General features: G+C 39.1%; 1 protein-coding gene across 3 annotated transcripts in view; it reads left to right on the top strand.

Moving 5' to 3' along the window:
* The window catches only part of NKAIN2 (sodium/potassium transporting ATPase interacting 2), a 538,764-nt gene that overhangs the window by 490,744 nt on the left and 23,207 nt on the right, over positions 1-24,813 (top strand). For all 3 annotated transcript variants that reach the window (XR_003991789.1, XR_003991790.1, XM_030489215.1), the window contains exon 5: positions 23,330-23,390. Coding sequence is in view for 1 of the 3 variants with exons in the window: in XM_030489215.1 (XP_030345075.1) it covers positions 23,330-23,390 (61 nt within the window). In the remaining 2 variants the exon portion in view is untranslated. The remainder of the gene's footprint in view (positions 1-23,329; positions 23,391-24,813) is intronic.

Below are 24,813 nucleotides of genomic sequence, written 5' to 3'. Positions count from 1 at the left end.
GGAAAATAGTATGAAAATTTATTAGAAAATAATTAACTGAAAAAATTCAGTGAGCTTCACACAAATTGGCCAATAGTTTCAATCAGTTTGAATCTGTATTCTTCAGCAAATAAAACATGAGAATGAAAATGCTGCTGAGCTTTACCACTCATCCCAACACAGCTAACAATTTTTGCTACTGCTACTGAAACAACTACACCATCTGTTGATGGAAGGTCACAAGATCATTTTAGCACTGAACTACATGAAATCATTTCACAGAAATAATAAACCTAGCATAAAGCTGAAGCATCACTGATCTCTCCCAGGTTTGCACAAGTGACACAGGAACACAGTCATGGGGATCGAAGAACATTCAGTCAGTCTTGTGCTGTGCCTTTAGTCTTAAAGCAGCCTCTGTTTAAATGTGATCCATTTAAAAGCATAAAGTTGAAGTATTTTCTATTAAGCATCCAAAAGATAGTAAAGTTCAATTGGGTCCAGTACCATTCAAAGCTAAAAGAAGTCTTTCACTTACTTCCTAATAAAGGACAACTGCCTTTCACAATGAAACTAGATTTTCAATATATTCAGGAAATGTTGAGGACCAGAACATCGATTTGAGCCTTAACCAATTTACAACTGCTGAAGTGTATCGAGATGATTGCAGGCTCTCTCGTCTACAATTTAATTGGCACCAGTTCTTTAGCACTGGTGGCAAGCAAAAAAAAGGAAGAATTGCATATTCTTGAGCCACATGTTAAGAAATATTGGTTATCAGAAAACAGATTCAAATACTGATATTTTATCTGTGCAAGACTCAAATCCTAGGCATTGCATTGCTATAAAGGTAATGCTGTAGATACCTTTTTTCTCCACAGAACAGTATACATTAGAAATGGAGCATTTCAATAAGTCTACAAAAAACTCTAAAACAAATGGTTTTCTTCTTTTTGCCTAACAGGGTAGATTTGTAGTTGCCATCAGCAAGTCTAATAAAATACAACAATCAGTGACTCAATGATTTATTATGCAATTTATTCCATAGAACCATTTTCAAGTACAAATAAGACAAACTTAAAAAAAAAAAAAGGAAACATGAATTTCTCTTATTGCTGCTTGCACTATTACTGCTATTTTCATAGGACCGGCTCTGGCAGTTAGATCTACAAAGAGACTAATCATCTAAAGCTGCGCTTTGGCAGAGTAGGGCTATTCACATTTGATTAGTGAGATTCAGACTATGTCAAACAAAATGTAAAATCCCTTTACAGACAGTGTAGAGAAGGCTCAGAGGTGATTCAGAGCATCAGTGGCTGCCCATTGTCAGACAGCATGATTAACTATTTGCAGCCTTTGCTCTGCTGATGTCTCCCCCTTTGAGTGGCTGGAGCCTACATTTGCCCAAGCTTTCACTAGTGAACTTTCCTTAAAGGCTAATATTTTAGTTTTGCTCAGAAGAAACAGTCTTGCTGCTATTGGGCAATTTGGTAACTGTATTTAGGATGTGCCTCCCTGGCCTCTGATTTTACAGTTTCTCTGGTTTCACAGTTAACTGCAGGTGATGCCTGGCTGTGAAACATGTTTCTGATCATCTGCTGACCTCAAAGTGCCCAACTCAGGCATTTGAGAGCCTTGCAGCTGAGGGACAAATATAAGGGATGAAAACTGACCATGCAAAGAGAAAATGGTGGTGTGTTTTCTTCTGGCTTCCTAAGACCAGCGCTTTCAAAAGGTGAAGGCAAGAAAGCTGCAATGAGCCTGATGGTACCCATGCTAGAATCACAAGGTGTGCACCCAGACCCAGCTGGAGTCAGGACTGGACCCTGCACCAGGCAGAGCAGCTGCTTTCAAATCAAGGACCAGAACCTAGGACTCTTCTTTCTCCTACCTGCTTAGAAAATTTATGTTTCAGAAATGAATACTAGGAAGGAAAATGGGAATAAACTTTTCAATGTCTAGCTTTACTAGGGCAGCAAATCTTGGGTTTAAATTGCAATGAGAAAGATACAGAAGCAGCATAGTACTTTTATGCTGAGGGACAGTAGGGAGTTACTGCCATGGATCAACCAGGCTAATCAAAGAATTGCTTCCAGGGGAGGTTTCTAAAACACTTTTCACTCCTCAAGCAAAATATCTGTCAGGTGCAATATAGGTAGAGCTGACTCTGCCTTGAGGTTGTCAGAGGCAGTAGGCTTCCCACCCTTTCTTCATATGATCCCCAGTATTCTTTAAAAATTTATTATAAGCCTGAGAGCTGGGATCTAGGCAGCAATTCTGCACATACACACCCATGTGAAAGAGAAGAAGGATATTTATGTGATTATCAGAGAAAAAAAGTCTTACCTCACCCCATGAGAGGGGACAGAGCAGGGTTTAGTACAGTAGTTGCCAGCCTTTTTCTTAGACCGGCTCTAAGTTCCTACTATTGCTTCACTAGGAGCTTTCTCCAGGGTCCTGCTGGAGGTGTCTCTTCCGCAACATTTTTGGATGCAGTGTGTTACCTTCAGGACTCTCAGCACTGGGACCTGGACAGTGGATAGTTGAAGACACATGGTGCATAATCATTCTGAGCCTTTCTCTGCCTGGCTTCTTCCTCCCATTAACTTGCTATCAATGGGAGGCTGGGGTGGGAGATTGAAGACCAACATGGACAAAGACAACTGAGGGGATCCATAGGGTGGATGTGGGGAGAAGCCATCTGCAATACAGATTGTACACCGTGGCTGTACTCATTCTTTGAACATGATCTTACTTGAGTTCAAAAGACAGAAGTAGGACTGAAGGGCTAGGGAATATCAGGGCAAAAGATGAAGATGAATGGAGCATAATCAAATTTGCAGCACTGCTTCTTCCTCCCCATAGTTCACTTTGACCTTCAGTGCTACCTTGCATTGAAGAAAATATAAAGAAGAGCAGTAGCAGATGCAAAAGGGACAGATCTGCTATTACCACCTCTCTGTAGAGGAGAAGAAAGAGTTCTCATCTTTCAAAGGAATATGTTGCCGCTCACCAGGATCTACAGAGAGCAGCCTTCCCATCATCACAGGGACGGGGTAACCCTCATGTATATTAAGAGAGGGGCTGAAGCTCCCTACAATCGCAATTGTACTGAGTGAATCTAGAGCAAATCATACATGAATTAGTGCCTGTGGTGCAGAGCCTAGGATCCCAGGCTCCTGGTGCATGCCACAGCCAGCAGCTCCTGCCCTGACAACCCCCAAAGCACTTCCAGCTAACAGGGAGTTACAACATATCTTTCTGTCCTTTCCCTCCTCATGGTTACTAAACTCCCACCTGAGCTAGAAACAACTGTAAGGTTATATTGTGTTCGGGTTAATTTCTGAAGGGAAAAAAATTCATCTTCCTCAGTATTCAAAATGAGGGTCTCGAAAGGAAAGAAGTGCTTGCTGTGATACCTTTGAGGGAGGTTCTAGGAAAAACCTTTCCAGACTACAGGCATGGTACAAGTGCCCCATGCTAAAGAGAAGAGATAATGGTGTTGCAGTGCAGCTAGAAAAGGAAATGTCATTTTGGCAGTTGGATTCAACATATGCCATATTTACTTAGAGATGTCATGGCCTTCTTCCCTGTTATTCATACATACACACAAGTACTGCAGCATGGCCCATTTATTTTAAAGCACTGCTGCAGTTTGACACTGATTCCAATTCCAGTGGAGCAATGCGAAGTAATAGAGTGTTGGTTTTAAATGTACTACACAGAAAATATGTCCAAGGGATTTATGTATATAATTCCTTAGTACTGCTTTAAACACTTCATCCCTAAGGGCTCTTACTCACTAAACTGTTTGTTTGGGTTTTGTGCAGCACAGACCTTCAAAAAACCCCAACACTGCTAGAAGGTTTATCAAGTAGGGTGGCCAGATGTTCAGAAACATCAGAAAAGACTGAGGTTAAATATCTCCCTCAGGGATTCCTCTTCTGAAATTATTTTATGACTGGGTTATTCTGAAGAGTAATGAACTGTATTTTTCTGTTGTTTTCCTGCAGCACAGAGCACAGGCTAACAGAGGCAGAATGACAACATGGAAACTAAAAGATCAAGAAAGGGCAGATCTTTGCATTTCAGAAGCACCCTATTGTTTCTATTGATATAAAAGACTAGAACCCAAAACAGAGAATTATGGTTTAACATACAGTGTTGTATTCTAACATAAACTGTGCCATAAGCTCAATGCTTGAGTTATGAGGTTTAGCTTAATGAGGTTTAGCCAAAGTTAAAAAAGATTGACAGCTAATGTGAATAAGCACAAATTATTTCAGGTGTCCTGTTACAAGATCAGGAAAAAAAACTGTAAGTCTTTCCAGAATTGGAAATTTTGTTTTGTTTGGGAGATTGAGGGTAGTTTGGTGGCTAGTTATGTATTTTTTGTCTTCAAATATGTCTTTTTTGCACATCTATACTCTCTTATACTTTATGATAGTTTACATTTTCATGATCAGGCTTAGGGTGATCATTTTGGTGTGACACAGACTTTCGGGCTGAGAGCTGTTTCAGCCATGATGAGATAGCTGTTCATTAGGAAACTTCTTTCCTGGTGGTTTGCCTTTAAAATATTTCCAAAATTATTTTACTAGAAAAGAGTTTTGTCTTTCTTTTTTAGGTTTTTTTTTGTTTGTTTGTTTGTTTGTTTTTCCCCCTCTGCTTTGGAGTTTCTTCCAAGAACATATTTGCAGTCATTATTAAGAAATGTGTTAAACCTTCTGTCAGTTAGCCTAATTGATGTAAAAACCTGATTGAGTCCTGAGAGAAATGACTTTCCCCAGCTGAACCTTATCAAAGAACAGCTTAGCAAAAATAAGGAAGAAACCAAAACATGCAAGACTGCCAGAGAAAAAAACTTGTGATGCTTTGAGACAAGGTGAAAGGAAAACTCATGTGTGCAGATTGCTGTGTAGGTGTTTTACGAATAAGTCAAGCGTTTTTTAAATGCTTTCCTTTTAGTGCATAGACCTAATATAAAGCCTTTAAAAGTAAAAGTAGAAATGAGGAAGAGATGCCTGTGAGATAAAAGATTTATCAGGAAATAGTATCAGAATGTGGAAAGAATGGGGACTAAAAAGGTAGTTGTTAACAGGCCAGAAAACTGACTTGCTTTTTTGTTTCTCCTTTCTTCTGTAAATGCTTGTTACGGAATACAGCAAATACAGAGTGTGTAGAGGTATGATGACAGAGGTCTTAGCCATACGATGCTATCAGCAGAACTGAGTGCTAACTGATAAGAACACAGGTAGTGGTCAGCGCAGGAAGCTCAAACCTGAATGAGAAATTGCTGTTGCAAACTCAGGTGTGCACATATGGTGCACATATGTGGCAAGAGATCACTGCTCGGGTCAGGCTGGGTATCGGTCAGCGAGTGGTGAGCAATTGTATCCTCTCCCCTTGTTATTTCCCTCATCATTATTATCATTGGTGGTAGCAGTAGTGGTTTTGTATTATACCTTAGTTACGGGGCTGCTCTTATCTCAACCCGTGGGAGTTACATTCTGTTGATTCTCCTTCCCATCCCTCCAGGAGCAGGGGTAGGAAGAAGGGGAGGAAGAAGTGGGGGGAGTGAGTGAGCGGCTGCGTGGTTCCGAGTTACTGGCTGGGCTCAAACCACGATAGTTCTTTGTGCAAAACTCTTAGACATGGTGCAAAACTCTTAGACAGATAGTGGGCTCAACTGCAAAAGTATTTCTACTTTCCCTTAAGAAGAACTTCTTTTCCTTCATGTCTGTTGAATTAAATATTGGCTGAGACCCAGTTACTAATGAGTTCTAATATTGCTGATAGAGAATTTTTATTTGTACCTGAAATCATATGGAAATTCAGTGTCTGAGTCAGTATTAGAGCCTGTGTTCTAAATTCCACTCAGAGTATGAGGACACAGTGACCTCCTGGTAAACCACTTTATCTCATCGTATCTTCCATTCCCTACTTGAAAAGGGAGGTAATAAGTTACCTGCTGTTCTGCTATAACCTTGTTGTAAATTCCTTGGCTTATGTGGAGGGAAAAAAAAGAAATTCATTGGAATTACTTATTTTTGTTGGCTTGAAGGTTTATGTGGAAAGAGAGTTCAGATTCATCAGTTCTGATGGAGAGCTGGACAAATGGTGCTACATACAGACCTGCTTCTACTGGGCAGATTTTACTGTATTTAATCTAGATCTCAAAAATAGCTCATGAAGTTGCTATATTACGTGTTCTGATTTCTGCTAGTGCACTCTTTCACTGCCATAAAATGCCTATGTCGCATCCATTTACATTTTTCTCATAGTAAGGACACAAAGATTAAGCAGACACAGCAGGAAACATTCTTTTTGATGCTAGTGTCTACGCTGAGCTTTCCTTGATTCTCTGTTTAAATATTTACTTAACTAGTTACTAAACTAAAGCTGAATAAAAAGCCTAGATGACATTAATGCTCAGTGTTGGTGTGCCATGATATCAGAGCCTTTAAAGAGTGGTGACTGGATGCTGTCAAGCTGTATTTTCTGTAACATCTTTTCACCAGATAGTCTGAAGAGGAAAATACATTCCTTGCACACAGAAACTCATAAACTGTAAGAAGCAGCAAGAATGGAGCAACAAGTAGAGCTAGTCTCTTTGCGCCAAAATATCTCCTCTCTCTCTCACACATGTGCACATACACATGCGCACGAACACACACACACATATTCTTTGCAGGGAAATGTTTTAAAACAGCAAATATCTAGCAAGTAGTTTCACTGTTTTTTCATCCTCTTCTGAAAGCTGGTGGGGGTAGGAAGAGAAGGGATGTCTGACAGGAAATCTTAGCATTCTTGGAAAAAAGAAGTGGAGAAAACACTATGATTTATAAAGAGCACCATCTATTTTATGCACAGAACCACAGAATCATTAGTTTTGGAAGGGACCTCTGGAGATCATCTAGTCCAACCACCCTGCCAAGGCAGGGCCACCTAGAGCAGGTTACAAAGGAACACATCCAGGCAGGATTTGAATATCTCCAGAGGAGACTGCACAGCCTCCCTGGGCAGCCTGTTCCAATTCTCTGCCACCCTCAATGTAAAGAAGTTCTTCCTCATGTTTAAGTGAAACTTCCTGTGGTTTAGCTTGTGGCCATTACTCCTCGTCCTCTTGCTGGGCAGCACTGAAAAGAGTCTGGTACCATCCTCCTGGAACTTGCCTTTGAGATATTTATGTGCATTAACGACCATACAAGTGAATGAACAGCTCACAAAATAAGGTGAATGCAAATGCCAGAGACCTCACTTCCAACTGAGAGAGGGAGTACATCCCCACACAGACGCAAGGAATATCTTAAGTATGGTAAGTGGAAAAATGTGAAGGGAAACTAGGCTCTTCATCTGTCTGACTGGTTCCAGTTGTGCAGCAATTGCTGCACTCGTTTGTATTAATATTCAGGAGACCAATAATCTCAACACGGCTGTCTATGAAATACTACTGTAAGCTTGGAATTAATATGATTTTTTTATTATTATTATTGAAATTTAATATTATGTGATGTAATTTTTATATCAATATTAAATGTTTAATAATAACGATAATAGAAATAATAAACACCACTAACAATATGTGTTTCAAGTATGCTGGCAGCCCTTTGGATCATAGATGTTGAAAGGCTTAAAAAGTGAGTGCCCTCAAAGGGTACATCTGTGTTCATAGTAAGAGAGGGCCAGAGACAGAACTTGAGCACTGGACTCCTGATAAATTACGCTGCTTATTTTTTTGGCTAATGCCCCGCCTTTTTTAGCTAATGCCCTTGCGAGAGTTTTGGGTACTCTCACAAGCATTTTCTATGACAGTACATGCACACATTCCTGGAGATAGCTCCTTTCAGAGACCTCTCACAAAAGGCAGGATGGATAAGAGAGCACCATGTAATCCCCAGTTGTTTCAAACCCTCCAGCACCTCCTCATACCCTCCTGCTACATCCAAAAAGCATGACACCACCCTCATTTTGCATCCAGGAGTATTTTGCAGAGTTAAAGACAAGAGAAAATCAACGGAACATCTCAAAGCAGACATTAATATCAAACAAGAATGTTTTCTGCTGTCTCTCCTCTGCCTTGTCACCTTCATTTTGAGAAAAACTTGGATGCGTATGACACAGCCATTTTATGGTACAGCGATAGTATACTAGAAGGCAAAACCTCACTCTGTTGGGCTGTGACACAGCCCTCATTATTTCGGACACTCTGAACTGATAAAAAAAAACCAGAGAAGATGTCATTGCCTCAGAGCTGTAAGTCTCACCATGTAGGACTCATAGAAATCTCAATTAAGTGTTACACAGCCCCTGTGCTTTAGCTGGAGATGCACCAAAGTGGTGCAGACAACAGCCGGTCTACACAATTTGGCCTTGAAGCCAGAGACTGGCCCTTGGCCCTTTCCTATTTAGCAACATAGCCGTAGCCAGAGTATATTTCCCTGCATCGTTAATTACCCAGGTCCCAAGAATGTACTTTATTTTATGAAGATAAAGTATTTCTAGTTCTTTAGGCAGCATGGTGCCTCTGTCTCATTAGTGTGGCCCTATTCCATAAGACACTTGATTTATGTCACTGTACAACTTCCTGTCATTGCTGGCTCTACAGTTCACTTATTTTAATACGTTCCATTAAGGCTGCTTGCTGATGAGGGAGGGCTCCACCAGAGATGTGCTGCCCCGGTGTGCTCGTAGCCTTCAGTCTCTGCACCTGATCATTTCATAAAATCAAATGTCTGGCACTGTGGTTATGTGGTGATCAGCAGAGAGGAGATGTTTGCCTCAGGCAACCTCCTGCCAGCAGTACAATGCCTATTTTGAAATTTTGTCCCTCTGCACATTTCATACTAATCCACAGCCCTCTGTAGAATAGAAAAGTCAGAAATATTATGCTCCATAAAAAATGAAGAATTAGAAAAAAAAGAAGAAGTGAAAGAAAGAGTCAAGGTGACATGTTCCCTCATTCCCTTCTCTTTACCCTAGTCCCTGGTGTTTTTTACCATCTTTAAATCCTCTGCATTTTGTTTCAGCAGTATATTTTAAGGTAGTACTTTCTTCCTTTCTGAAGATTCAGAGGCAGTTCCTCACGTAAGGGTTGAAGCTTTCCAGGTGTGCCTCCTTTTCCCATATTTCCATATTAAATATTAAGGTGAGGTCTGGAATAAGCTGGTTACTCCTTTCCTGGGATTCTTTGGATTTAATTCAGCACTATATAAATAGCAATGTCAATTACATACCTAGTGAATTAGGTGTAGTAATAATGGTGTAATATTCACTGTGCTACTTATTACTGAAAGTGTAAATTGAAGTTAATTTACTCAAGAAGAAAATAGTAAAAGAAATCATAATACAGTTGAAGGTAATTGTACTTTCCTGTAGCTGAGTGAGTTAGATACTAATTGCAAATACTTCACTATCACTACAAGTTTCTGTGCTATTTTTCCACTAAAGCAAAGTGCTCATTTTTCCACTTTTGTGCGGTTTGGGTTTGGTTTTGGTTTTGGGTTTGTTTTTGTTTTTTCCCCCCACAAATACTACTATACACTAAAATTGTTGCATACTGATATTGCATGCACTACATTAGAGTCAAAAATCATAAAGCCAGAACAAAATGCTGCAATTACCTAGTTTGACCTCCTAATAACACAGGCATAGAGATTCTCTGAATTAATTCCTGCCTGAACTACAGTTAAAAATACATTTAATCTTGATCTTAAAATGTCCTATGATGGAAAGCTCACCACAATTTTTATTAAAATTTACCTTTAACTTGTCAAATTTCTATCTTTCAGTCTAGATGCTTACAATATATTTATTTAAAGAACTGCATCATCCTGTCATTAGCAACATTTTACTCCCTGTTTTTATGGTTTGTGATGAAGTTTAGTCTCCTTTGCTTAGCTAAACTGCTTCATCTCCTCCCTGTAGTCCACTGATCATTTTCACAGTTCTTCTCTGAACCTTCCCCATCAGAGAAGAACCTCCATGGTGAATGATTATGCCTGACTGAGGCAGCAGCAAGGACAATGAACTGCACAACTCAGTGGGCTCAGTAAGACCTCAAGATCAAGTAAACCGATATAAGAATGAAGAAAAAATATGCCATCATCAGGATCTTCATATTTGGTAGAGAAATTTAATGACCTAAAAAGAAGGTTAAAAGGAAATTGGAAGGTTATCTCCAAAGGGATACAGAAGAGCGTTAGGGTGGCTCTGTCAGTTTCAAACCAAACGGATGGGGAATCATTATTCAGATTTTGTGTTGAAGTTGAATAAGATGGCTTGACCAAATGATCAGAATGAGGAACAAAAAGATCCCAAAGCAGGCTTTTGTGTTAAATGCCATCCTCTAGATAATATAGGTATCTTCATGAATCATGCAATTAACATATCTCTGAATATCAGCAGGGCTTCACATCTGTTTGCTGCCCAGTTGTATAAAGTATACAACTGGCTAAATTGCAGCATGCTGAAGATTAGAGTGAAATTCAGAGGCAAGCACCTGCTAATCAGGCACATATTAAGCATGAAGTCTATCACCTTGTCATGAAATTATGCCTTTGGTGTCAATTTTGCAAACCTTTCATGAGAAGCTTGTGAGCACCCAGGCTTTCTGGGCACGTAAACAGCCACCTGCCTCAGCAAATATGTTTCTTTCATTGCAGAGGGACATGTGCCAAGCAGGAACTGTGCTTGTCCCAACCAGGTCCCCAGACTTGCAAGCAAAGGGACCAAAACTACCAGATTACAGCAGTTTAGCCGAACTGGTTAGACACAACCTGTAGCACTTTTGGAAATGGGATGTTTCTGCCCTAACAAATTTTGGGTGTGAGGTCTCTTGGCATTTTCAACTTTAATTTTAACCTTTTTCTTCAGTATTATTAATGTATCTGACCTGCTTCAGTTCTTTGGGAAAGAGAGACCTGCTTATGAGACCTGTGTCAGCTCTGATTTGTAGACATCTAACCAGAGGATCTCTTTTATTTGAGTAGCACACTCATATGTCAAACCCTGCAAATTGTACCTTTTAGCTTTAATAAGGCCTGCTGCCATTCCAGTCCCTGTTCACTGAATGTTTGGCTGCTGTTTCATTTGTCTTGGCATAAAATATTGAGGGTTTTTCAGACTCTGTTTGGTTTTCCTCCATTTTTCTATGACTGTAAATTTATTCTGCAATGTCTTTGGCCTTCCACTGGACTTGCATACTTAATGTGTTATACCTTGTATATTCCCATGTTCATGCTGCAGACTTGTGTTACTGCAGATTGATGATTTATTGCCCTCTAATACTGTTGTACATTTTCCAAGAATTATGTATCTTCTTGAGCATTCAAAAGATAGTATTAATGATTTACTGCACTAAATGTGAAAAAACAAACAAATCTATGAGTTTAGGAAAGTGTAGCTCATCTGTAATGAGGAGCCTTCACAAAGATAAGGTAGTTTATTTTAAATCTTAGATCAAACAATATATTAATACATATCTTCAGAATTACAATAACCTCCCCAGTGATGGGCACAGCATTTATCAAAGTAATAAAGCATAATAGGGATGGAGTTGTTAAAAGACAATTGTTTTTCCTCCATAGTGAAGGATTGCGGGATCTATTCACCTGATTAGCAAGGGTTATCAAGAAATGTTATGGTTTAATTCAGATTATCTGGAGTTCTGTGTGAAAAAATGCAACTATCACTTTGCATTCATTGCTATCAAATAGGATAAAATAGAAGTCTAAATTGAGATGATGTTTATAAAGATAAAATTTTGTCAAAAGCTCTCAAATTCCACTTTCAAAACTCATTCACACATTTCTCCACCTAATCATCAATGAGCTCCTAAAATCCCTTGGTCAATTTAAAAATTGGGTTTCTATGTCAGGTGTACTTTATATAACATATTTTTCCACTCTGCCCAATTTTTTTTTTTTCTTTTATCTAAGTATAAGTGTGGAAGAACTTCCAAAGATTTCTCTGTGAATCAAGGGGAATAATTTGGTAAAATGGATTGCTAGTTGCCTGCAGATACATGGCCTATAGGAGTAATCACCTTACACAGTGATTTGTAACAGCAGAACATACATATTTTAGCTTCAATTATCATCTCTGGCACCTTGTCACTGTGTGAGGCAAAAGTCCAAAGTAGCTGGTAAGGGCTTCTCGCTAGCTCAGAGTAAGGTTTTTCCACACAGCATCAACTGTTTGTCAGATTCTGTTTTCAGTCCTCCTAGCAGAGACTGATTTCCATATTTACCTGGCAATGCCAAGGTATTTCAGAATGATATTTGTATGATATATTATATTTCAGTTGATTAAGGTAAAGTTTGGGTTGTTGGGGTTTTTTTACAATTTATTGTAAACTTCACAAATTATGCAAAAAGGCATGATCCATTGTGCTCCTCTGACAAAACAAATTATACCTTCAGATACTGTTTCTTTTTTCTCATGCAGTTCTCCAGTGCATTATACTGTAATTAATGTTTTTCATCCTCTTTTGGAACATTCTCCTGGTGCTTCCTAGTAGGTAAAATTTTGTTTGCTGCTGAATAGCATCATGTATCTGGATATTTGAAAATAGGCTAATCATAGAAAACATTCCAGATGAAAGCCATTGAACTGGAAATATGATTAGAACTTACATGCAACAAGAGAATTTTTTGTACCTTCTTCTGAGAGGTCCAACTCAACACTATGCACAATTTCCCTAAAACTCTAATACCTCTTTCATTAACTTTTGAAGATATCAATAGAACTTTTTCCACTTACTGTGGATATATAGGAAACCAGAGGAAAATAAACGTTATTAAATATGATGTGCTTTGGCTTAACACTATGTTTATTGTTGCTATGCAGAGGCACAGCTCAGCTGTCTTCAAAGATGCCTGTGCAAGTTAGACCTCATTGCACAGTGTCATGTTGCGTTTTCTAGTGTCTCACCAATTAAATTATCCTCCCTGCCCTTTATTCTGCCAAGGCAATGTAACCAGATGAAATAAGGTCATACTTCTCAATTCTGGCAATGAACTGGAGATGTAGGAGAACCAAATATCTAAGAATCATTTCTTCTGTCCCTCAGCAGGACATAACATTGCTTTTCATTTTTCCAAGACTTGGTGCATCTCTTCAAGTAAAGAACACCAAATTTCTGAACCAAGGACACAACCAAACATGTATTCTCTGCCAGAGCTGAATCTGAGAATTGCAAAAAAATTGCACTATAAACAGTTTGACTACACAAATTAAATGTAAAAAATATTAAAAAAGAAGTGTTAACACATTCTGTTATTCTTTGCAGAGTACTCAACATTACAATCTTTAGTAGAATATGTAGCACTTTTCATGCTTTCCAACAAAATTTTCAAACCAGAAGTCATAATGATGCCTGGAACCTTACAGTGCCCTGGTGAAACAGGCACTATTATCTCCATTTTACAGATTTTGTAAGGATAAAAAAAAAGGCGGGGGAACAACAGCCTGGATTGTGCTGTTTTGAAGTTCATGTTAGAGCATACACTGCATCACAGAAGTGAGAGGTTCTGGAGGCAAGGAGAAAGGCACAGTGTTTTCAGGGACAAAAAAGGAACACAGCTGCTGTCCCAGCATGGTGGCTACTGTGCGTGCTGCTGCCAGAGCAGAAGGAAAAGGGCTATGGCCTTTTCTCTCACTTCATGCAGTCCATTGCCAGTGTGGAGGCTGGATGGTGATTGTCCTTCTCAGCTGGTGCAGAAGCTTTGCCTCACCTCTCCTGCAGTGGCCAAGTCATCCCAATCTGCTAGTGTGTGGATTGCTCTGAGTGACCTGTGCCTGGAACAGGTGACAGAGCTGCAGCCTTCACCACATGTGGGTTAAAAAACCTACAAACTTCACATTTTTCATGGAGACTAATATGTCAAGGTACTGCTGTCACTTGTGCTCTTCCTACCAGAGCAGCTTCTGCATCAGCATGTTAAACAGCCTCTTACTGAGACCTAGGGAAGAGATGTGTGCTGGCTACTGAGAGCCACACAGAGCTTCAGAGCTTCAAGCTGACAATCACTGCTTTAGAGGATGAGAGACATGCTCAGTTCAGATGAAACAGTTTTAAATGGGCATCTGATGTCTGTCAGTGGCAGAGCTCTAATTTAGACTTCCTTGATCACCATGGCTGGCACACTCCCAGGTACTGCATTATATTAACAAGGTTCATAAACTGTCAGATATAACTCATCCACTTAACTTTCTGCAATGAGGCACAGACTCTGAGGACATGGCCTTTCCGAGAATGTTCTCTCTTAATAATTCGCCATTTCCCCCAGATGCCTCATGTGATATGATGTTACTGGAATCCTCAGCGAAAAGGATCACGGTTTTTTGGTCACACATAGTGCAGAATTTATTCATATGTATTCTGCCACCCCAGGAGGTGACTGGGACCTTTGCCATCAAGCTATTTCCGTTCGGGCCAAGGAGATCACTATCTTTCATGCTGAATAAACAAGGTAGTGATCCCCTGCCCTTCAGCAGAAGGGCTGTAAGAGGAAAGGTACCTTTGGCCATGGAATTCAAACAGTCCTTCCACTTGGAAGCTCTAGCATGTAATCTCTCTTTGTGCCAGCCTAGGCTACATGGTGTGATACTCCTTTAAACTCTCCAGTGGTTCTCCTTTTGCAGGAAAGGTTTCACAAAGCACTTTGGCATTTGCTTTTTGAAGTCTGCTTAGCTGATTTTGCTGAATGGAAAAGGTAGCACTGAAACATATCTTTTATTATGGATTACAAAGGTGGAAAAAGCCTGCAGTAGGCTAATGCTAAGAGGGAAAATAGCATTGAAACATGAGCTGAGTTCAGTTACTTTAAACATTAGATGCCACAGGAACAGGTTTTGTTGACCTTGAAACCCCCTTGACACTTGATGCTGTTATGTTGTGCATTTAGAGCAAAATGTTTGTGCTAAGCAGCACATTTGCTAGATGTATGGATCTTGGGGAGATGCAATGATGTGGAGCACCCCATGGAGGCTGCTTTTTACTTTCACTGAGATACCTCTCTTTCCTTACTTCAGAGCGTGGAGTTTGAGGGAGCTATTTGGTTAAGATAAGTTCATTGTTCCTCATCTTCCTTACATGCATTTCCTGAGAGAAAGGCTATCCTGTTAGACATCCCACCTTCCCATCTTGTGCATGGGCACAGCCAGCCAGAGAACACAGGCAAAGCCTCCCCGTGACTTAGTCACCTTCTTGGTAGCTCTGCTGCTGATGGCACTGTCAAAAGGATCAGTCTATTCCTCTGCTGTTAGTCCGCAATTCCTACTGAATTCTGAATTGCTATTACTGTATTTTAATAATAAATCAATGTTCAGGTTTATCACTTCAGGCCCTATTCATCTAGATCATACCATCTACGGCTTTTCCTATAATTGCTTTATTTGGTTTTCTTTCTGTAAGTTAATGAACTTGACTCTTCAGATTGCTGAAGAGCTGCTTCAGCTGAGCGGTGCACTTTGCATATCATACGTCAGTCTGCCTTGCCAACACTGCCATCACCAGCTATCAGAGGAGCACTTTGATGAGAGCATCATTAGGCCTTAACGCCATGACCACCACCATGAAGCTGGTGTAGTGCCAAAGCTGTCGTGCACCATGAAGCTTCTTGACCGTATGACCACCATCAGAACCTTCAAATAAACAGCAATTCATCACAGGGAAAAATAATAGCATCACAGGGAAAAAAAATAACATCACAGGGAAAGAGTCAGTTGTTACTGGAAAGTCTCTCTCACCTCTGATGAAATGTTCTGGCTCTTGCCATTTATTGACAGCATTGCTCTAACTTAATCAAATATGTAATGATGAAGAAGGGCAAATAACCTGTGCTTCCTTTCTGAACTTTTACTCTACACAGTTTTTGTGGTTGGCCACAGTCCTGAGAAACCAGCAGGCTCGACAACATGTTAATCTCTCATCCTCTACTCAGTCTCCTCTGAATGCTTCTGTTTCCCGGATGTGAGCCCCCAATATTCACACCCACATCGTCGAGCTTCACTTGCCATATGGGTGCCTCAACATGGAGGGGTGGGTTTTCACTGAACAGAAGCACTCATATGTGTTTGTTTATCAAGAATTCAGAGCTCTCTTGTACCATCAAAATATTTCCCCCTATACAATCTGCACAAACTTCAAATATGCAGTTTCTTTCCTACTGCCCTTCCAAAGACTGAGTAGCATTGATAATCAACTCTTTCTTCTAATGCAGTTCAATTTAAAATGCTAGGCTTTCATTTGGTAGGCTTTGAGCAGTCAGTGGTTTTCTTAGATCTGCAGCATAAAAAACCAATTTTTCTTATCCTAATCCTATGGCTGTCTGGAAAAGGTGACACATAGTTAAACATAATGATAAGAAAAGATACTGCTGCCAAAGGCAGTCAGATACCAAAGTCATGTGATTAAACCATTCCAAAGTATTCCTAGAAGACAAGAGAATCCAAAGTTTTTTTCCATACAAGTTTTCTTTCTATAAAACCTTCAAAGCAAAGCCCACATACAGACACATATACACTTTTGCTTTAATAATCTATTCCTATTATTAACAGAATGACCAGGATGATAAGTATTTTAAAGCCTTTTACTCATTTTGCTTCAACTTCATTCTTTGTTTTGCGGTTTTGGTGTTGCTGAGTGGATAGAGGCAGCTGGCCTTGTTTTAAAAATAAATGAAATTATTTTTCTCAATCTACACTGCTCTAATGGCTAAATCCCTTTGATGTGAACAGCAGTCACCACATGCTGTTGACCTCTGTACAATCAGAGCTCTGTTCTAACAGTGACAAGTTGGGTTTCAGATCTACGTTGTGAGAAGAAACAGAGCAATGGACTTTTCCATTTTCAGGACTTCCCATAGACTCAGTTTGGATGAAATTAATGAAAATATGTAATCAAATATATCCTTTAACCCTAATCAATTTGCAGCACTAATGCATTCAGCCTGCGTGGAGCAATGCACACTTGAGCTGAACCCAGTACGTGCTGAATGCAGCTGATGGTGAATTTGCTCCTGGCTTCTCAGCCCTGTCATTACTCTAAGCTGTGATCTGGGGATCATCACAGGTCAGCTTGTCAGTCCCAGCTGGGGCATTTCACCTGTGGGAGCAGGAATATAAAGTTCTGCACCAAGCCTGAATCTACAAGGTGCTCTGCAGTTCACTTAGCACAGAGGTCTGCAATAAGCAATCCCTAGTTCCATACCATACAAACCGGTAGGTCCTATATTTTGGGTTGGTTTTGATGTCTGAAGCAGGAAAAAGGGCATCCTACTCTTCAGCTGTGAGATTAAATCATGGGAAAGTGCCAAATATCATGTGGTTATCAAAAGCATAAATCACACTGAAATACCTAGAAAGAGGGAAGATTTGTAGAAAGTTTTACATTACATTTGCAGGAAAGTCTGTCTAAACTTTCAGGAAATTTGGGTCAAGCCGAGTGTCTGTAATACAGCTACAAAACACGTAAGTACCTCTTGCTTTCTACCATTGTAAAGGTTTGCACAGCTCCTATCTGACAAGCCACAGTGCTGTGATTTTCAGTGCCCCTGTGGTCTCTTCAATTCATCAGGTGAAAAAGCTTGCCAGGGAAGACGCTAAGGGAATGGCTGCCCAGAACATGACAGAACAGCTCTCAAGTGCCAGCAGCATTTCAAACAAAAGTATTCTAGCAGGTCTTCACGGTGATCTTCAAACGCTTATACAAAAAGGAAATCTCCAGAAAATTGAATAGTCCACTGAGAAATATTTTAGGCTAAGCACCTTCTAGACAGCTGATATAAAAAAAGATTATGATAAACTAGTTGAAATAAATGCAATTTTTATCGCACTCCTATTTTCCAATGTGTCTAGATTTATCTGTATTTATGATTCATGTTTTTATTGTGCCTGCTGGGGGGGGGTATCAAAAAACTCTGGGGCAGCTTTGAGCTTAAGAAAGGAAAGAAAAAGAATTTGAGAACTACGTAGGCTAAGAAATTATGCATTTGGTTTGGTTTTAAATTTCATGATTTCCCACTAGATATTCCTGTGGACATGGCAACTTAACATTATTTTGTTTCACAGAATAAAGCGACTTGGCCATACTGATGAATTATTCTTTCCAGGCAGCACATAGATAGTTAATTCTGTAGAAGAATGACTGCAAAGCCACGCAGTCTACATTCCCTATCAGAAATCTGGCCTGATATCAATAGTCTTCCAGTGCTCCTTTCATGATGAAAGATAGTTAAACTTGGAGGAATGACAGAGTTCTCATAATATTAAATGTAAGCACAAATAAAAGCGTACCTCAATAGAGTAGTTTCCATGGAACATAGCTTGAGTTTTATATTAAACTCTGGCAATGATGTTCACTCATTGATGCTTACTGCTGCAGGCAGTGGAATCATGCTTGAAAAGGTTTTTGCAGGGGGCAGTTTTAGAACCCCCATGACATTGACTTAATTCTACAAATATAAGAGAAAGGCCTCTATCTCACCTTTTCTGCTGAATAATGAATTTTTATTTTTTTTTTCTGAAAATCAATACACTGGAAGCTTTCTAGATAGTAATTCTCCAGTTTTTCAGTTGGTCGTAATATATTTTTATATATATCCAGCCTCCAAAAATCTATTTAAAGAAACACCATTCCTTAAATGCACAGCATCACAAAGGCTTTATATGTACAACCCCTGTAAAATTAAAAAATCTGATTAAATTGCACAAGGGTAGACATGTAACATTGACACTTTGTAATGTAAATTTCCCAGGGCCAAAATTAACCTCCATGTAATTCTGCATTATTATTGTCTGAACTAGCCCATTTTTTGCTAAGATCTTAAAACCACAGTGTTTGTAGAATCCTGCAAAAATGAAAGTAAATGCACAAGCCTCAGCTGTTTCAGAAGATACTATAACATCTTTCCATAGGCAAACACAATGTTTTTTTGGTTTTTAAATCTAAAGTCCTTTTTTCCTGACAAAGTCCAGTTACAGAGTAGAACATGCTCATTCACTGAAGCCAAGATCAGGTACTATTTCCACAACCCTGAACTCATTCATCTTCATCTTGAGCCTTTTCCTCATTGCCTTATTCCAGCCAGATCTTATCTAGTTTTAGGTTTTGCTTCTTCCTTGCTGTCATATTTTTCTTTCAGGTGTCTGTTTTAATAATAAAACTCCTAATAATTATCTATAGAGATATTGCTTTAAAAGAGGGAAAGGTGGGGGCCTTGAACAGGAATGATAGGGTTTCATATAATAGCCTTTTTCCCAAATGTGGTGCTATTTGCAGTATATGAAAACATTCGTCTCCATAAAATAAATGAGAAAAATTAGCAAGACAGGATTTTGATCAATACCAATTCTGATCAAGTTTGATCACAGCACTTGACATTTTGAGCAAGTCTGGAAGTACACTCACAGAAAACCTGGGATTTCCTAAGTGTCTTTGGCACTGTTACAGGATGCTGCTGATTTGGGTAGGAAGTATTCTGTCTACATTTTTTTTTTTTATGCCTTATACAGCTATAATAAGGCAATAAAATGCATTAACTTAATCCCATAATTAATCTCATTGCCAAACCTTCAGTACTGCTGTTATATTGCTGACTTATTTTAGACTTTTGCTAGTCTTCGTTTTTACCTTAGGAGAAGAAATGATGGTTTTATCAAGGTGTTTATAGATGGAAGAAAAAAAAAATAAAAAAAAAAGTTTGAGATCACTGTATATAAAAATGGTCATCAGATGCCATCAAAGTAACACACAGGGAGCTGGTGCAGCGATGGGTAATGTGTCACTTTTAGAAAGAGCGGTGCTCATTTATACTTTCATATGGACACATCAGGGAAAGTTGTAAAGAGACAATTTTTTCAAGCTGCAGAAAATTATGTTCATAAAAACAGGCATTTGCTAATTACTCCAAGAAGGAATGTTGTTAATGGTTCCTTCTCCTCTGGAGGCCCATACTACAGCATTAAAATGTGAATGGGACAGATGTAGGCACCTAATCTGGATGGGTCTGGGATCCAGAACTGATTTGTTCATTGCACCTATTTATTTCTACATGGTTTATAAAAGAAAGCTTGGTAAACAAATAGATTTAAAAAAAGGATGCAAAGTAACAAGTTTTCAAGCTGGCTTTCCTAGTTTTAAACTGATTTTCTGAGACAGGCTCCTTCTTATCTCTGAGGACTCATTCACTTCCTTCTCACATAAGACAAAAATCTTGCTGAAATACTGAATCAGGAAGACTCTCCTCTGTTGAAGTTTCATACTGCATTTAGCACTGCTATGTGTGAGGGTCTCCCAGGAATATATTAAGCTATGTGACTAACCTCTATCATTTGGGTCAGGTTGGGTTGGTTTGGTTTGGGTTTTTTTCTCTAATTTCTTCTGCAGATGAGGAGTGTCTTCAGTGAAGTGTTTTGTTGGAAAATTATTTTTTTTATTTTGTGCTGTATATAGGTACATTGTAGCATGTTTCTCTGAGAGAAACAAGGTCAAAGAAATGCATGTTGCACTATAACAGAGGTGGTAAATTTTGGGACACCCCTTCACCCATGTGGGAATTCATTAATAATTTTAGATGACTGGTCCCCAAGAAATCTCTGCTACATGCAGAGCTGTACCCTTCCTACAGGAAGTCTTGGTCCACCCAAGAAGCATGTTCTTCATCGCAGAGGTCTCAGTGGTCACCATGAGCTCAGGCCATTGAGCATACTCAGAGTAAAAACTGCCACAGTTTGTTCTGAACTGCAGCTCTGAGTGTGTGCCCTCTGATGATGATGCAATTAGAAGATAAATCTTGAACGGCTGTCACTGGATCAGAACTGGTAAATTGCTTGGTTAAAAAAAGAGGGGGAAAAATCAACAAAAAGCCTAATGTGATGTTCAAATTAAAACAAAATTAGTATGTGTACCAAGCAAAGAGTTGGATTAATGTGGGAGAAGGGGAGGTTTATTTTATGAACTCTGATTGTCTCATAGGAAACAAACTTCCATTTGTATTTAGAACAGAATGATTTCTAGCTTTAAGGCACTCTTTTAATCAGCCAGCTCATCCGATGAAATGCTGTAGGATTTGCTTATATATCAGAGGAGTTCCCTAGACATTTAAGGGATGCAACTGAATACAATTAAAAGATCAGTTGTAAGCAGTTTGTGATACAGTTTGTTGCACTTTGTGAGAGAAGTTTAGTGAACTTGAGGTGTTTTAGAAGATAGTAAACTACTGAACTGTATTACAAGAAAAGCTTTACCATTTCGACCTACTAGATATGTAACTATTCAGCTATCTTGGATCTGATGGTCTATAAAAAGAGAACAGAGAAACTATTAAGCCAAGGTTCATATCCAAGAATAGCATCATTTATGAAAAACCTTTCCGGACCTAATTCGTTGCTGAATTAAACCCCATGTCATGTCATTGAAGTCAATGGGGTTATGCAGGGCATAAGTCAGTTGAGAAAATTAGGCCTCTGTCCTGAAGCCAAGAAACCAAAGGAAAGAGTGATCCAATAAAACAGAGATTAAATGCTGATATTAGCTGAATGCCACTGTTCTTGGTACAGTGCGTTCTTTGTATCCAGCAGTGAATATTTCATCGTTCCCAGGTGTAAAATCTTCCCAGCAGCACTATAAGGCAGATTTATTATAAATGACAAAATTAATGATTTAGTTCTATTGTAATGCAGCTTCTGGGCTCCCAACAGGAACTTAAGCAGTTAGCAGACAACATCTATGCTGGCTACAGTGTGATCTCCAAATCAAGTCTTGATCTCTTCGGAAAAGTCTTGGGGATGGCTGCTTTTTTTTTCCTTTAGCTATCTCTCACCCATATAGCTGTTAGAAGCTAGCACTTGTAGGTATGGAGAGCTTTAGACACAGAAAACTGACAAATACCAGGAATATCTGTGTAAGAGATGGAGTAAATCAGGCATAGTGACTGCCTCAGGTATGAAGGCACTAGGAAACAAAATGGGTTTGTTTGCCTTTCATGTATATGGCTAATATTAAGGGCTCCAAGAACCCACAATATTTCCGTGATTGTAGGAGTGCCCTGGATTAGTGAAAAAAAAAACCAAAACAATTTGCACTAACCAGCATTCATAACAATACATTGTCTTCTGACAGTTTTAACACTTTTTACTGTCTGAGCCACTGATTACTTTGTCTGAAACATGGGGTTTGCAGCACACACAGAGAGCTCAGTCCTGGCCGGAGCCTTTAGGCAGTTTTATTATCTGTTTAAAGAACTAATTTCCAAAGTCTACAGCTGAGTTTGCAGCTCATGAAAAGATCTCTGTGAGGTGACCTGTGCAGAATAACACATTTCGGCAGCATGGCTCCCTTTTCACTACAGATATCAAACAACCTGAATTCTCTGAAGTCCTACTATGCAAATGTCAGTGATCAGCTAAAGGATGAAAAACAGTTTGTTGGCAATCAGTAGAGAAAACTCTGCAGACCAACATGTAAGGGAAGCTGTGTAAAGCATGTAACATGGCACATGCTGCTGCTCTAGTATTTGTCCTATTGCTTCTGGTCTAAGTTCCTAGCAATGACAGAACTTGCAGGAGGGACTAAGAGAGGACTCACATGATACTTGGCGCGTGGCATGTGTGATGTTGACCATTTATTCCCCTTTTTTATTTTTCCGGGTGGTACTCCAGAACCACTCCAGATTTTCATTTTTTAAAATCCTTTTGCTTCTGTTTACAATTCATTTCTGGGAACGCTCTGAGGAGACGAATGAAGGGAAGAAGATACACATTTTCCAGCTGCAGCATGAGATGCTGCAGTTAGATATGTCTTGAGGCTTGGGAGCTATTGCAGATACGTGAACAAGTCCCACTAATCCACAGTCCTAATTTCAACTGATAAAATATCACTATATAGCTGGTTTGCAAATGTACTGAATTTGTCCTCAGTTTAGTTGGCAAAGTTCTGCTAAAAACCAGAGTTCTGCTAGAGGGTCAGATTTTGCTGAATAATAAATATGATTTTGACAGAAATATTTACATTTTTCAAAGACTAAAAGTCCATCCATCCAACCATCCATTTGGTTTTCTTGTCTTCAATAATTAAAAAGATGACAATTCAGTAATGTAAAATTTTTGATCAATTTTTGAAAGTTTTATTGAAGGGTGTGTTTTCCAAGAAAGATGCAAAAGATCCCTGACTATTTCCAATTAAAATTACCAAACTGTTGTGAAGAATTATCATCAGCTCATCAAACAAAGTCTGGTGATTTATTTTTTTTTTTTTTATTCTGTCTCTGTTGTTACTTTTCTAAAACTAACTCCCTTTATTCTCTTGTATTTGCTTTACATCTAACATTATTACATTTTGTTTCAGCTGGCGGGCTTCATCTATGCCTGTTATGTTGTGAAATGTATTACTGAAGAAGAGGACAGCTGTAAGTACTAAACCTTTATTACATACAAAATGAATTCTTTTTTTTAAATCACCTCACACACACACCATACTGACTTTTGCTGACTTCGAACTAAATGCCTTATTATACTGTAACCAGAACATGTTTTCTGTCCATCCTTCTGGATCTAAAGTTTGTGAATGCCTGAAAGACAAAGGAGTAGTGAAATACAGCTTAAAAAATTAGTCTTTTCTTCTGAATTTTTTTTCCTCACAGCTTCAGACATAAAAAAAAATTAGAATCCCAACTTGTAAATACAAGCTTTGGTTTTATTTCCTTATTCCATGTTGTTGTAAACTATCTTCACAGTAATTGGTTACCACCGAGGCTATAGCTCTTGTGTGTTGACTTGCATGTTGGCTTGTAAAAGCACTTTTGGCCAAAAATAGCTTTAGTTCCGTTCAGGACCTTCATTTATGAGAGGTGAAACTGTGATGCTCCTCTTTGCTCCTGCTGCTCCCAGGATACAATTATAAGGAGTGAAATGATTTCATATAGATGTACATTTGTGTTTCTTCTGCTTATTTATATCAATAGAAGCCTGTTGAGTCAAATTTGCTCTTATTACATACTATGAAGTCAAGCCATTTCATTTTTTTCTCTGTTCTAAACTTGATTTTTTATAAAGGGCCACTGCAGCATTTCACTATATCTTGGGATTCATACTAAAGCACTTTAGAAACAAGTATCAGAATTGCATGTAACTTTGATAAAATATACATGAATCCTAGAGAGAGCTCTGCAACAGGAAGCTGAAGGGTTTTTACTTGATTGAGAGCACTGCTAGGGCTGGTGGGGGTTCCTTTGTGTATTCTCCTGCGTAGAAAATAGCTGCAACCCTATAATCTATTGGCAATACAGTGTCACTGTGAGCCGTCAAGGGGAGATATAATGCCGAAATCAAACCACACTTCAGAGGTCTTTCTGACTATGCTCATTTCAGTTGTCTTTGTGTTTCTGTGGAGGCAAGGAACGCGTAAGAGTAAAAAGGGTTTGGAACAGGCACGTGGAGTAAGGGTATGTCACAAATAGATCTCGTCTTTTTAGGGAAGGACCCAGTCATATGTACTTTCTCCTACTTTCCCGTTAAGTGCATTCACTAACTGCAGAGCTGGAGGATAGTGATTCCTTGCCCCCCAAAATGAAATCCTGTTTAATACTATTTTGCCCTCTCTTCTATGGGCTTAAATCTTTTTTTCACTCTTCTGTAATGCTTTTGGGAATGATATTAGTAAAAATCAAGGAAGGAACTTGGCTCACGAAACAAGCACAGAAATTAGAACATGTTTGAAAGATTTCTCCCGTGGTCTGTAAAGCCACATTTCTGGCAGCAAAGTGCCTTGGCCAATATGATATTTTCTGCTCACTGCAGCAGGAGCTCCCTGTTGTTCAGAAGCCACAGATT

Source organism: Strigops habroptila, chromosome 6, assembly GCF_004027225.2.
Source record: "Strigops habroptila isolate Jane chromosome 6, bStrHab1.2.pri, whole genome shotgun sequence".
Taxonomy (NCBI): Eukaryota; Metazoa; Chordata; class Aves; order Psittaciformes; family Psittacidae; genus Strigops; species Strigops habroptila.
This window is presented reverse-complemented; position numbering and strand designations above follow the sequence as displayed.